The 13,446-nt window shown below is 41.8% G+C and overlaps 1 protein-coding gene across 2 annotated transcripts in view; it reads right to left on the reverse strand.

Moving 5' to 3' along the window:
• The window catches only part of hhip (hedgehog interacting protein), a 34,422-nt gene that overhangs the window by 6,072 nt on the left and 14,904 nt on the right, over nucleotides 1–13,446 (reverse strand). For both annotated transcript variants that reach the window (XM_031863157.1, XM_031863158.1), the window contains exons 5-11: nucleotides 10,474–10,625; nucleotides 8,888–9,061; nucleotides 8,338–8,481; nucleotides 7,930–8,048; nucleotides 6,550–6,673; nucleotides 5,360–5,505; nucleotides 3,984–4,065 (exon numbers count right to left, since the gene is read on the reverse strand). In XM_031863157.1, coding sequence (XP_031719017.1) covers nucleotides 3,984–4,065; nucleotides 5,360–5,505; nucleotides 6,550–6,673; nucleotides 7,930–8,048; nucleotides 8,338–8,481; nucleotides 8,888–9,061; nucleotides 10,474–10,625 — 941 coding nt within the window. The remainder of the gene's footprint in view (nucleotides 1–3,983; nucleotides 4,066–5,359; nucleotides 5,506–6,549; nucleotides 6,674–7,929; nucleotides 8,049–8,337; nucleotides 8,482–8,887; nucleotides 9,062–10,473; nucleotides 10,626–13,446) is intronic.

Consider the following 13,446-nt stretch of genomic DNA (forward strand, 5'->3'; position numbering starts at 1 on the left):
GGGGAGAGAGAGATAGAGAGATAATAATGACGATGAATAATGTCATAATTTAAATGAAAATAGAAAGTACGCAAGGCATACTAGTTCAGCAATGACTGCAGCACAGCTGTAAAGATAAGGCAAAGAACCAGGAAGATTAATGCAGGTAAAGACAGTTGTTTTGTGTTAAAAAAATGCCCTCCCTTCTGTCCTTACATCAGGGGAAGCTGATCACTTCCATATCATAACACTGACATCCATTCAAGGCTGCGCCATCAGAGCAGTGCGAATGCTCTGCCTCAGATTTGTTCCTGATCTGTTTAATTATTATGTTTGTCAGTGTGTGTGTGCGTGTGTTTAGCTTGTTGGCTCGCAGGGCCTGTTTGATTGACATGAGGTATATGTGAGAAAAGGGCTGTGGAGTGGTGTACATTGTGCGCCCTAACAATGGCTTAATCAAACGGCCCAGTGTGGTCTCTTTTGCTGTTTTGTCATCTGACTCTATTGTTTGGGGGCTTCTTTTGTAGCTTCATTCCTTGTTTTAATTGTGCAAGAAATTTACTGTGTATTGTAGGAGCCAGGGCTATTCAGTGCGACTGGCAAGCAGCTTTGTCAAGGGGAGGACCACAGCAGAGATGTAGGAAGATTTAGGAGGGATAGGAAAATAAAGAAAAGGCTTTTTTTTCTGCAGCGTGCTGGGAGCTAGCGTACCGCACGCTCACACAGGCTGACAGATGTGCATGTTCGCGTGTACGCACCACCCACACAGTGTATATCTGTACACACAAAAAAGAAAAACACAGAGCGGCACACATACAGATAAACATATCCACAAACGAGCACCCGCTGTCTCCCTCCCCCTGTACCTCCAGTGATTTGTGACTTCCATGGCTAATGCAGTTCATAAAGGAGGTCTCAGGACCCTATTCGAAGTTTGCTGTCTTTTTAAGGTCTCTGCTCACTGTAATTCAATCAGTCCAGCCTGCAGCTGACAAAACCTGAACGTGTGAAAGCTCTTTCATAATACTGCGTTCCCTTCTACTCTGTGGAGGGGGGGGGGCTGTAACAAATAGAAAGGCAAATTGCATTTTACACCAGAAATCAGCAGGAGGTCTGGCTCTATACTGCGTGTTAGAATTAAGCTATTGCAGAGGACCAACTGGAAGAGCAGAGCTGATTCTGTCCAACTGCACCATGGATGGAGTGCAACATGTGCTTTTAAAATGACGATATGATAAACATGTAACTTTGCTATAAGACTCCCATGACGTATTGAGTAAACACAGAGGGGCTGAAACAATTGCTGGTTTTGTGCTGTATCATAATGTATTTCTTTGTTAGCATGTTTCTGTTTTCTTTCTGGCATTATTTGTTCCTGGCATAAATATAATGCGCTCACTGTATACATAATTATGTTATCAAATGCAGACTCAACGGGATTGTAAAGTAGCCAAACTTACCCATGAATACCTTCTTACAGTATATGTGGAGAGTAAACCGCAGTCAAACTAAAGTTGAATTCTGTCTAAGGGCCTCTGCTTTGCTTAATTACTTTATGTTTAAGGTTAATATAGTAAGTAAGATTGTTGAAAAGGAAAAGAAGATAAGCAAAAATTATATTTTGTCTCAATCAGATATGACATTATTTACATATTTTACTATAAAGAAATCGTATTTATATATATATATCTTTTATTTTCTTTTATATCTCAATGCTTTTTTTTGTATGTAAAGTACTTTGTTGTTGTTGAACGGTGCTATACAAATAAACTTGCCTTGCCTTCGATAAAAGATGCCCACTTTTAACCTTTGGGAACAATCTATGGTGAAGAGAATCTAAATTCAAAGGTCCACTTACTACTGATGTAGAGTTTTCAACTGCATGTCACTGCCACAATGTAGAGACCATATGATTGGAAATATTTCTATCCAACTGTTATACCACAAACAAGCCCCGTCTTGCTCTCTGCCTTCTCTCTTTCTCTCACCCACATACACCCTCACACCGCACACATTCAGCATGTTTCAAAATGCATGGTGGCCTATTTATTATTGGAGGGGTACTCCAACTGACAAACAAATACCTACAAATGAAGTCATCTGGCCAGGACATGTTTACACAAACACTGCTGAGGGATTTTATGGCTGATGTTTCCCTGTAAGTCTTTGCCGCCCTCCCTAACAGTTCCTCTGTTCCCTTCTATGTTCCCAAACACAGCGCTAGATGCTATACTGGACCACACAAACCACCGTACTCTAAAACAAACCTCTTTATGAGAGGGCTTTAGGGTCCAGATGTCCTCGCAGTATGGAAAAGAAAAAAGGGGAGGACCACCAGACTTCATAACGCGCTGAGGTCAGACATGTTAGCTACCCCAGTTACTCCCCCCCCGTCACCCCCTCTCCATCCCCGCTGTAACAAGATCATAATAACGAAGCCAGAGTGTATTAGGAGTCAAGACTCCAACACCACAGGATCCGCACAGACTAAACAAGTCCATTTGATGGTGGAAAGAATTGTTCTTTGGGAGAAATGCGTCCAGCAGTCATGCCAGAAAGCATAAATATGGAGCGAGCCACCGGGGACCCTGTGAAACATCTGTGGTGTAATTAATTGTGCTAATGCCTGGGTGGCACTGTCGTCACCCAGGAGTAATCAGCTGCAGATATGTTTCTATTGTGATTCTGAGCAATGCAAATTCTCTCTCGCCGAGTCTGCCTCTCCTACTTTATCTGCCTCTCTTAATCACAATCGAACCTAGCCTGAAGAAGTGCTTTTCATTTGGGACTTTTTTTGTGCATTCAGTATGTTTAAAGTAGACTCGACCCACTCACTGACCTTAGCAGATGAGCCTAACCCTGCAGGATCTCACTTTATCAACTTCCTGCAAAACAACTGATAAGAAGATAGGCAGAAACATGGGGGGGATTCAGCTTGAAAATGAATATGCAATTGGTTTGAATTACAAAGTCTGCTTACGTTTGCGGTGATTTCCTTACTGCCAGGGTATATCAGACACATATGCTTATACATCCCTACTGTATCATGTGGGATGAATTCATGCCCTGTCTGCACATTTTCTTGTCTCGAGTGACAAATGTTTTTCCACATGTACTTGGCTTTGCAAAAATAGTTTATAGATCCATCCCTATCAGAATCATTTCTAATACTGAGGTGCATATGGTTAGGATTATGACACAGCGACACATACACGCACATTTGAATTATGAAGTGTTCCCCACACATTCCAGTTGTTTAACATAAACTAATTAAGCATTAGACTGCAGGGAAATCGATGTTTTATGCATCAGCATGTGTGAGTGAAATAAAGTGTGTAGAAGTCCCTGTGCTTGACAACAGGTGCCTTTGTGTTTTCCTTACTCTCAGCAGAATGAACCCTACTGTCAAATATTGTGACAATAACCAGCAGGCAATAGTTACTAAGGTGAAACATGGCCAGCTAGTCAGTGTTTCTGTTAGCAATACATTACAATAACATTTTGAAATGCTACGCTTATTCTCCACTTACTGCTCAGCATTTGTTTTGGCCCAGGAAGGTGGTCATGTGATGACTTGTTGAAGGGCACAAAAGTTCTGGTGTCAGCGATATGTTTAGTGTATGTGGAGAGGACATGTATAGGTAGTGAGGACTTGAGTACGAAAATTTGCAAGAAAAGACGTCACTGCAGTGAAATGTGATTAACTATAGATCCGTGGTTTCATGAGAGTCAGTTGCATGAGTGTCTTCTATGATACACTGTATGTGGAATCGTCGTAGTCCCACCATAAAACAAAACCAGCATGGAATTAGGGATGGTGGGCTGGTTTGCTGGAGTCTGTTTATATTCCATGAGGGATCAGTTACTTATTGAACTGAGACCTGACTATATACAGCAAAAGTTTACAAACAATCAATGGCTGAAAAAATATGGTTCACTCAAAACCCCCTTTTCAAATGTGAAACAAACCATCCCCTGCGATAAAGAAAATGTTCTTAATGTACCTTTTAGGGTCAACCAGCTTGTAGAGTTTCCCACTGTGTGACTGCGCCATGCTTTTACTGCTTGCCAGTATGTAGACTTCACCTGCGAATAGGAACAGTCACATGGAAAGGGGCCATCAGCACTATTTGCATTACAGATTGTTAATGTGCAGCATATGTCCCAACAATCAATCTGTCTTCCATTCATGCAATACCTGTGCAAAAAGGAGGAGGGGAGACAAGAGGAAGCAAGCGATGACAAGAGGACAAAAGGAGAGGACATAAGCGGAATGAGTGTGGCAACAGCTTCTGCATTACTGTACTTGCCAAAGGACTATAAGAAAGAGTTTAACGGGGCAATTGAATACTCATGACTGGGAACCGAGCGGATAATTTAATGAGGAACAAGCCAACAAGAAAATTCCATAAGGGGACAAATTGTAAACATGTGTCTGTGGGGCCAATACTTTGGGACACAAGCCCACCCCCTCCATGATTCTTGCACCACTTGCAAATCATGATCAAATGCAGGAATCTTTAAATACATTGTCAAATAATAACTCCAAAACTTGGCAAGAACTGTGATTAAACATTTCGGATGGCTGTGTGAGTGAGCCACATCATGTGTTCGTGTTAATCAGAAACACCAGAGCTGGCAGTTAATAATTCTGTGTGTCTCTGGTGGGGGTCCAGCTGGTAAAATGTTCTGTATCATATTAGTCTGCTCACCTCAGCTCACCCTACCTTATCTTAACGCTGCAGTTCCCCCCTCCAGGTAAACAGTAACACATCTCACTACCCATGCAAAACATTGCATTGTAGGTGGCCATAAACACAGCTCATAAATGGGTCTTTTGGAGTAGCATTGCTATCTTATGGAAATGACAATTAATCCAAAAGGAAGTACGCGCTCTTTAATATCCTGTTGGGAATGTGCCATTGAGGTAAGGACGGTATGTATTAGTTCCCCTGTAGATTTGAGTGTTACTCCTTGTTGGCTTGGGTATTCAAACTGTTCTGGATTTTAAATCATGTTCTTATGCATCCCACTGCGTTAGTGCAAAACATCACAAACACATTTTTGAATAACCAACTGGAAAATTCCTCAACGTGATGTTAACATGTGCACCAACGATAAATATACAACAAAATGACTCCAAGCCATGCTTTTTCCATAGTTTTGCCATCCGTCATTTGAGGCCAACAAGCCTTCAAGGGTTCATGTTGTAAACCCCACAAGGGATTTCAGAAAATATGTTAACACATAACTGTCACTAAATGTGGATGTAGGGAGGAAGAACAAAACAAAGGAAGAGAGAAATGAGAAAGAGCGCTCCAATGAGAAGAGATAGATAATCTGCATAACTGTGTCGGTTTCTTATCATTGCCCTACTGACCGAGTTCATCCTCTCCGAAACCCAAGATGTGTCCCACAAGCATGAAGCCACAGGAGCCAGCTGAGCCCAGACACAGAGCTTTCTCCTGCCACTGTTCACCACTTGCTGATGTTGACAATGTAGACTTCTCGAGGATCCGCAGGTTACTGAGACAAACAAAACACACAGAGTAGGTGAATTACTACAATCATTACTTAAGTCAGTTTATCCCCCCAGGATACTGTTCTGTACTATACATGACATGCACATTTAGTGCGAAATACCAAACAATTCATTTGCCGCAATATTAGGCACATTGCAGTTGAGATCTGGAAACAGGGACAACTTTTACTTCATGTAACATGGTTCATTGACCCATCATCCTTTTCCACCCCCATGTCTCACATGGTGTTATTTAAGACCTCAGCTTTTAGTTTCAAAACAAACATCATGCTGGAGCCTTCACTTAGCCACAACAGTATGCCCTCAAATTGTAATAAGGCCCAAAATGAACCGACCACACATTGTTTTAAACACAGTGCCAACTCCTGATAGTGTACTTGCTCCCTGCTATTTACTTCCTTTGTTTACTCAAGCGTCAGTGTTTTACGTCAGCAAAGTAGGATAAATTACAAACCAAAGACAAGTGTGAACAGCAGAGAGCAGGATGTCTAATCTCCATTTACACTGAATGGGCCGTGACAAAGTGGTGACAGTAACATAGAACTTGTTTTCCCCCCACGTGGATGGAACTTTGTGTTTACTATGGCACATGCCGATGTTTGAGAAGAGAAGAAAGTATCATCTGGATCTCAATAGGGCTTAAGATGTTTGTCTGATAACTTATAAACCAAGTGCACTTTAACGCCAATAGGATAAAGACACTACTATGTCTTCAAAATGAAGCCAGTCAACAAGTGTGAAGGGAGTCAATCTAGATTTCACAACACATAGCAACCTCATTTTCAGTTCATCAGTACTGTTTCAATAGACCTTTTTCACAGCAGACATTTTGACAGGAAAAGCACAGCTGAAATTGAGAACATTAACGATGGCTCAGTTACATTAAGTGTCCCAGTAAGCCAGAAAGCACAATACCTCCCCTAAGTGGAATGCATCTATCATTAATGTTATCAAATACACCGCTGCTTTTCCTACAATGACATGTCTGCTGGGAAAAAGGTCTACAGTCAGTTCTTTTTCATTCTTACCCATTTTTATCTCCAAACACATAGCTGCCGTAAAGCCTTCTAGACTGGCAGCCTCTGTAGATGAAGCCCCCCACAGGTGGTGCTCCTCCACTGGACTGCAGGTCATAGCCAGAAGGCTCACTTTCTGGGGACGGACAAGGAGGCAAAGGTCTGATTTAGGCACTGCCGCCTGCATGAAACACTAGTAGACAACGTCTTATGATAGAGGCAATCTAAACCATGTATTAATCAGGTAATCTATCAGTCTGCATCCTGCATCCCAGTGATTACAATCGACTAATTTACTCATAAAGTTATAATCTATTTTATAAAGTTTGTATTGAAATTGAAAAGATTAACCATATTTACTTAATTTTGTCATAGTCTATTAGACATAATGGTTGTGTGGTTCCTATTATTGAAACTTAATTCAATAAGAAAAAAAAGAGCAAAGAGTGCATCTCATTTGAAATTGGACAGCAAACAGACAACGTAGACTTCAATATGGCTTTATCAAAACCGGAACAGAATACACTAATCTTTTATCAGTAAGAGTGATGGTGAGGCAATATGGCATGTTTTCTGGATTACAGTTGTCTTGGCAAAGGGAAATATGAATGGAGGTATGCTGTCTTTAAAAATGTATGATCCAAGACTTTGTGTGCTTATTTCCCCAACTGTACTCACTTTAGAGTTTGAGTAATTGGCTAAATCAGGCACCAAGCAAAGTGAGGAGTGGTCTGTAGGCAAAAAAACGGCACTTTTGAATTGGAGTGAGAGATCACGGTTGAGGGAATAATTTTGGTTGCCAAAACAACAACTCGCTAACAAAGATAACCAGCCATTCAATTTGAAACAAACAGCAGTCATTTTTTAAGGCTAGCATTGTGACGGTGCTGCTGTTATTGATTATTATCTCAATGTGAAAGGAGCAAGGCCCCTCTCAGCTGTGTTTTCAACAATGCTAAACCATCATCTCGACAGTTATTGTTTTTGACAGCTTTAAATCGTATTTGTGGACACAATCTCACATTCCCTTGGCAAATCCACACTCCACAAGGGGGGAATCTTTCTAGACCACATCATTTTTACATTCAACCTTCACTGTCTCTGCACTCAACCCGGGGTGTTTTCTGAACGTGTTGCCAAAACACCATGTTCTTACAAAATGAAAGACATTCGTAGAAACAGATGTTATTTTCAGCCGAATAAATCTGAAAGATGATCCAAGAGGTCAATGTATTTCTGATTTCATTCTCATGACATAATGCCATCAAACAAAACACAGAAAAAGGTTGCACTCAATCATTTTTTAGCATGAGCTATGTTAACATTGCAAAATGATTAACTCTTTCCAAACTTAAAATCTTTTTGGAAAATCTCATGGAAATTCTAACTCACCATAATCTTTCCCTTTAGTAATCTCCAGTATTCTTCCTGCTGATGTGTTTTTGCCACTGGCATCCGTACAGATGATCAGGAGACTCCCATTGTCGGTCTGAAGCCGATCCACTGCACACCTACAGAACAGAATATAGGATGAGACACAGGTACATTCATGACACCTACCAACTACAAGGTGGCAAGTTGGCAGTTTATAAAACCTTTTCATAGAAACAGCAGAAATAAGACAGCACATTAAGATAATTGCTATGTAAGCTACACATTTTTGACCAAAAAGCAGTAAACGTTTTGTGTCAGTCGTACAGTAGCAGCCTGATTTTGAAGAGTGGATCTCTTTTGCCAGGAACAGCTGTTTAGTTCTTCAGTGTGACTTTGCTGAAGTTTCTCATCGAATGTTTCACTCACCTGCCTGGGTCATGTAATCCATGAGCAAAGATTTCAGGTGGCTGGTTGGTGCTGTTGAAGTAGGGATTGTTCTGCGGTATGGAATAAGGTGATGTGCAGCAGTCTGTGTCCACATCTACCCTCAGGATGGACCCTGTGAAATCACTGCATTCAAACACACACAAAAAAAAAAAAATACACCTTCACGATTGTGGGAGCTAAAAGGATTTAATCTTGGGGCACAAACACCAGCACTCAACCATTTATAGTGTGATTCTAATGCTGCGTACACACTACGAATGGCAAAAGCAACAAAGCTGCCAAGTGTGTTGCTCAAGCGCTAGTTGATGTAGTTATTGTTGTTAAATAGCACTGGGAAATGACCAGATGTAACAGACCAGAGTGAAACAAAAAACATGTGATTGGTTGACGCTTCACTGCAAAATTGGAGCCAAGTTTGATTTGTAGCGCGTCATGCAGCGACAAGTGTCGGGCGTCACCAGCCTCAATTTGAATTGGCTGTTGCTTTGTCGCTTGTAGTGTGACCACAGCATAGGACCTCTGATCTCACCTGAGCCCGTCCATTTCCTCCATGTCATCCAGGGTGATCATGCCATCTCCCAGGACGATGTGCAACAGACCATCGGGGCTGAAGAGAAGTTGACCACCAAGGTGCTTCCTGTGCAGCTCTGCCACTTCCATCAGCACTCGGACAGTCCGGGTGTCCACCTGGTTCGGGTTTTTCCTGAGGAAAATGTTAAAACGTCATTGTCACTGGGTTTCTGTCACAGGGTGCAAAAAATAATACATATGTAACTAATACATACCAGTCTATGTACAACATTTCTATACCTACTGTACATGCTTCCACACAGTGTCATAATTATTCAAAAGTATACACTGTATCAGGGTCTTGGTAAGTAGCTTTTCTACACAGTTGCCTCTTGACTGTGGTGAAAGCCACTGAAGAAATGCAATGTAATGTTTAAATAACCTGCATAAGACATAAATTAAAAAAACCTTAAAAGTACTCTCCAATTACGTTAAGGAATAATTGTGCTTGTGTATAAAAAGATGATACCAAGGCATGGATGAGAAATGCTGACAAGACGAACAAAACAAAATCTAACATTAAATAAATGAGTTTAAATAGTTTGTTGTCTGGAGACATTTAGTCTAAAGCTGTGTCTTAGTCAGGCAAAGACAGTGGGTGGAGATGTAACACATGATTTAAAATGTTGCACAAGTTCTAGTGCAAAGTGAGGATTTGGCATCACAGTATCAGCAACGGATATTTCATGATGTGTTATTTTGGGTAGTCCTGCAATTTTTAAAAAGCACCTTGCCAAAGAAAGAAAAATGATTCTCTTGAACTACCATGAAATACTTTAACTGTCATTGCTCTATTGGACCCTCAAATTAAGGTCTGTACGCTGTAGTCACTAAGACTGCGTGCCAAGACAATAATTAAGATTACATCATTAAGTTAAACTTACAACTGTGATTATGCAAATTAAAATGTAAAACTTAAACACGTTCGTGAGAAAAGATTGTTGTCTAAATTACAGGTAATTTTGAAGGGAGTGTGAGGTATCACCACAGCAAAAGGCATGCGTCGCTATCATAACAAGAGCGTTGCAAATGAACGCCCATGTTACTCTGTGTGCAACTTGAAGCTTTCATATTTACTGTGGTTAGTATGGTCTCAGGCAAAAAAATGTGTTCCTTCAGGGTTTTGTGATCAGAACTTTTTCACAACATCCAATAAATTTCAATTTCAACTGATTCTTGATTCTCGTGTTGCATTTGAAAAGCCTCCAATTTGAACAAATCGAACCATTTGAATTTTTGAGCAGTGAAATGAGAGCATGCACTGAAAAGCAGATTGTGGGAATCTTTACCAACAGTCATGCTTCGCTACAAATTACGACTGACCGCATTGTAAACTGTCCGGTATTTTTCAGTGGTTAAGTAAGTTGGCTAAGGCTTTGCATGAAGCAATGCATGTGTCCACGCTATATTAATCACCAATAGTTAATAGGTCAGTTAAATGTTGTCCAGACTGTGAGGCAGCTGAGGTTTTGGTTTCCTTTCAGGCACTGCCTGAAAGGAACGGCCCATATTTAAGGTAGATTTGACACACACTTCTCCCATTACCTCGAAACGGTGTATTCAACCACACGGAGAATGTGGTCGTGTGGTCCAATTGCCCAACGCTCTTGGTTGGTGGTGTAGGAGACGTAGAGCTTGCCATTCTTCTTGTAATTGGGGTGGAATGCCAGGCTTAGCAGGCCCCTTTCATCTCCGCCCTGCAGTCAGATGAGAAACACAAAAGATCCAGCAGTTAATTATGTCCCTCCTTGGCTTCTGCTCGGCTCTGTGGGGTTGGAATCACCCCCCTCGGTCATCTTCATCATCACCAAGACCACTACATGCCACTCCTACACACCCATCACCCCCCACCTCTTCAATTCTTCAACCTCTCTAATCCCCCTTTTTTTTTAAATTTATCCATCACATTCCCTTTCACACCCCTGCTATTCTCCCATTCTCTCTTTTTCTACCCTCGCCTGTTTCACTTCACACCTTCACCAACCTCCTTGAATATACCATTACCAACCATTATAAAGCATTTGACTCTGGGTAGAGCTGCACCTCCTCTACAAACCCCCGCCTTTGCCCAATCCTCTCTGCAGCCTGGTTATGTGCGCTTGTCCACAGGGTCGGGGGGCCCCTGTGACGCCCAGGCCCTCCCGGTGGCCTCCATTGTGCAGTGATTTGTGTGTGTAATCTTTGGGGGATATCCATGAATGCTACGCTGAGTGGCTGAAAGAATTTATTAGCTCACTCACAGTTCATAGAGAGCACAAAAGTGCAGAGTGCTTCAGTCCGTGCTTTTTGCTCCTCATCCCCTCGCTCTTTCCTGGTTTACACAAAATCCATGCAAAATTCAAGGCTTGGAGGGGTTGAGGGAAGGAGGAGGAGGAGGGGGGGCCAAAAAGCTGCCAACTCCCACTGTCTTGGCAACATGTTTAGAAAACATCTAAATTGCTTGTGTAATATGTAAACCTTTGTCTCACCCCGGAGGCAGCTACATCAGTTGTCACTACCCTGGTGGTCCTCCCATCATAGTTAGCTGTAATAATCAGCTACAGCATTTCATTCCCCCGGCAAGACTAGCCAGGTCGCCCCTTTTTTATGTTGTACTCTCCCTCGCTATTTCTTCTTGACAAAAGAATGATCAGAATGCAAGGCTTAGGTGTGAATAATGTTTATAAAGTGGTCCCTGTGTGGTTGTATCTCTCCAAAACAGCTTGATTCTTTAAAAAAAATAATAATAGTGAGCATCATGCAGAGAAGTTCATCTCACTCATGGCAAACAAACTAGTATCACGTCTACAATTAACACAGCTGTCTCATCCTTAAGGGATTCCTTCTCAAAATAGTAAAAGAATGGAATTCAGATCAAAACATGTGGATTGATTTGAACACAAGTGGCAGGCTCTGGATAGGTGTAGTCTGTGTCACAGGCCAAGTAACACACGTCATCAATTGGTGTACTGAATCTTGTAGTTCTGTTTGGACCGAGTTAGACTTGGCCCAGTCAAATGCAGCAGTGACATAGGCCACATGCGAATGAAAAAAAGCGATGACTCTCTCCAAAGAAATGTATCTGAAGCACGAATGAGCAACAACAGAGACCCACACGATAAGCCACAGGGGTTCTATATAAAGTGAAATGTTGTGAACGTTGACAAATAAATCTCCACCGCAAAAGGCAGAGTTCCTCCGCAGCAAATTTACGAGTACTACTAAACATCAGATCACTGAAGTCAAATAAAAAAGGAGTTAGTGTGCACTGGATGCAGCACACTGCACAGCTGGATGTTAGTGAGAGCCGAGGTGACTGCACTTTGCAAAAGAATGTCAAAAGGTTTCATCTTGGGAAGAGAAATTCTCAACCTCACCTTGAAATGCTGGATCCCTGTGTTGGATTTGGGGATGCAGTGACCCACATCCCCAAAATAAACTTGCCGTAGGGAGTGGGTCAAAGACCGCAATTCCAAAGAGGCCTAGATCCGGAGTCAAAGGAGGACCACCATGATACGCAGTGGGGAAAAGGGCTTAAATATTAGCTCCCTTGCTAATGACTAGCTCCTTCAGCAGCAGGCGAACAGCAGAGCTGGCACTAGAGCCACAAGAAACAAACACTGCATTAGAAAGTCTTTCACTGCAGAGTCAATCCAAGACAAAGTGCTAAACACTGATCATGCTAAAACGGCTGCCAGGGCTGCAATAGGTTTAGAAATCAATATCCTGTACAAACAAGCTAATTTAGAGAAACTGCAGGATTCACATATTGTCAGCTGCAAAGTGAATTTTCGGGGGATTCTGCTTCTACATTGTGGGTTTAAAAGCCAAGATTAGATTCAGCAGTTGTGCTATGGATGTTTCCCTTGTTTCATAGTATTCATCAACTACAACAGTACAGTACAATGTGTGCACTTTGATACCATGCTGTGTTGTGCGGTATACTGTTCACCTTCAGTAGATGTATGGATGAGGGACAATTGAGGGGTAAGCTGCAAAATTCTCTGTTTCATAACGAGCACTTAACCCTCATATTAATAATAATATACCTGCATAATTTAACCCTCATATTAATAATAATATACCTGCATAATTTAGGTTAATGTTGCGGATTATAATGCCTGCCATCTCCAAACCTCAAACTGTACAAATGACTGTTGTGTCGAGTTAAATCACATTCCCTCGATTTCTCCCTTGAACATCTTTGTGGTTTTTTTTTAGACTGCCATCATTCTTCAACACCCAGGCAGGGGGCTCTGACTGAATCTCTCATGAGGTATTATCTCTTCATTTTTCACAAACACCTGCCTCTGCATTCCTCTTTTCCCTCCAAGTGTTCTCTGGGGCTCTGGCTTTGGCTGGGGCTCTGGCTGTTGGCGTCACTCCACAGAAAGCTGGGAAAGTGTGGTGCAGGGATGAGGAGCGGTTGTTATCCCACATCTCACGGTGCATTACATTGAATGCTGGTCCTTTCTGAGTGGCGGAGGCAGCGACACACACACACACACACACACACACACACACACACACACACACACA

Source organism: Anarrhichthys ocellatus, unplaced genomic scaffold (assembly GCF_004355925.1).
Source record: "Anarrhichthys ocellatus isolate YVR2014 unplaced genomic scaffold, GSC_Weel_1.0 scaffold28, whole genome shotgun sequence".
In the NCBI taxonomy this organism is placed as follows: Eukaryota; Metazoa; Chordata; class Actinopteri; order Perciformes; family Anarhichadidae; genus Anarrhichthys; species Anarrhichthys ocellatus.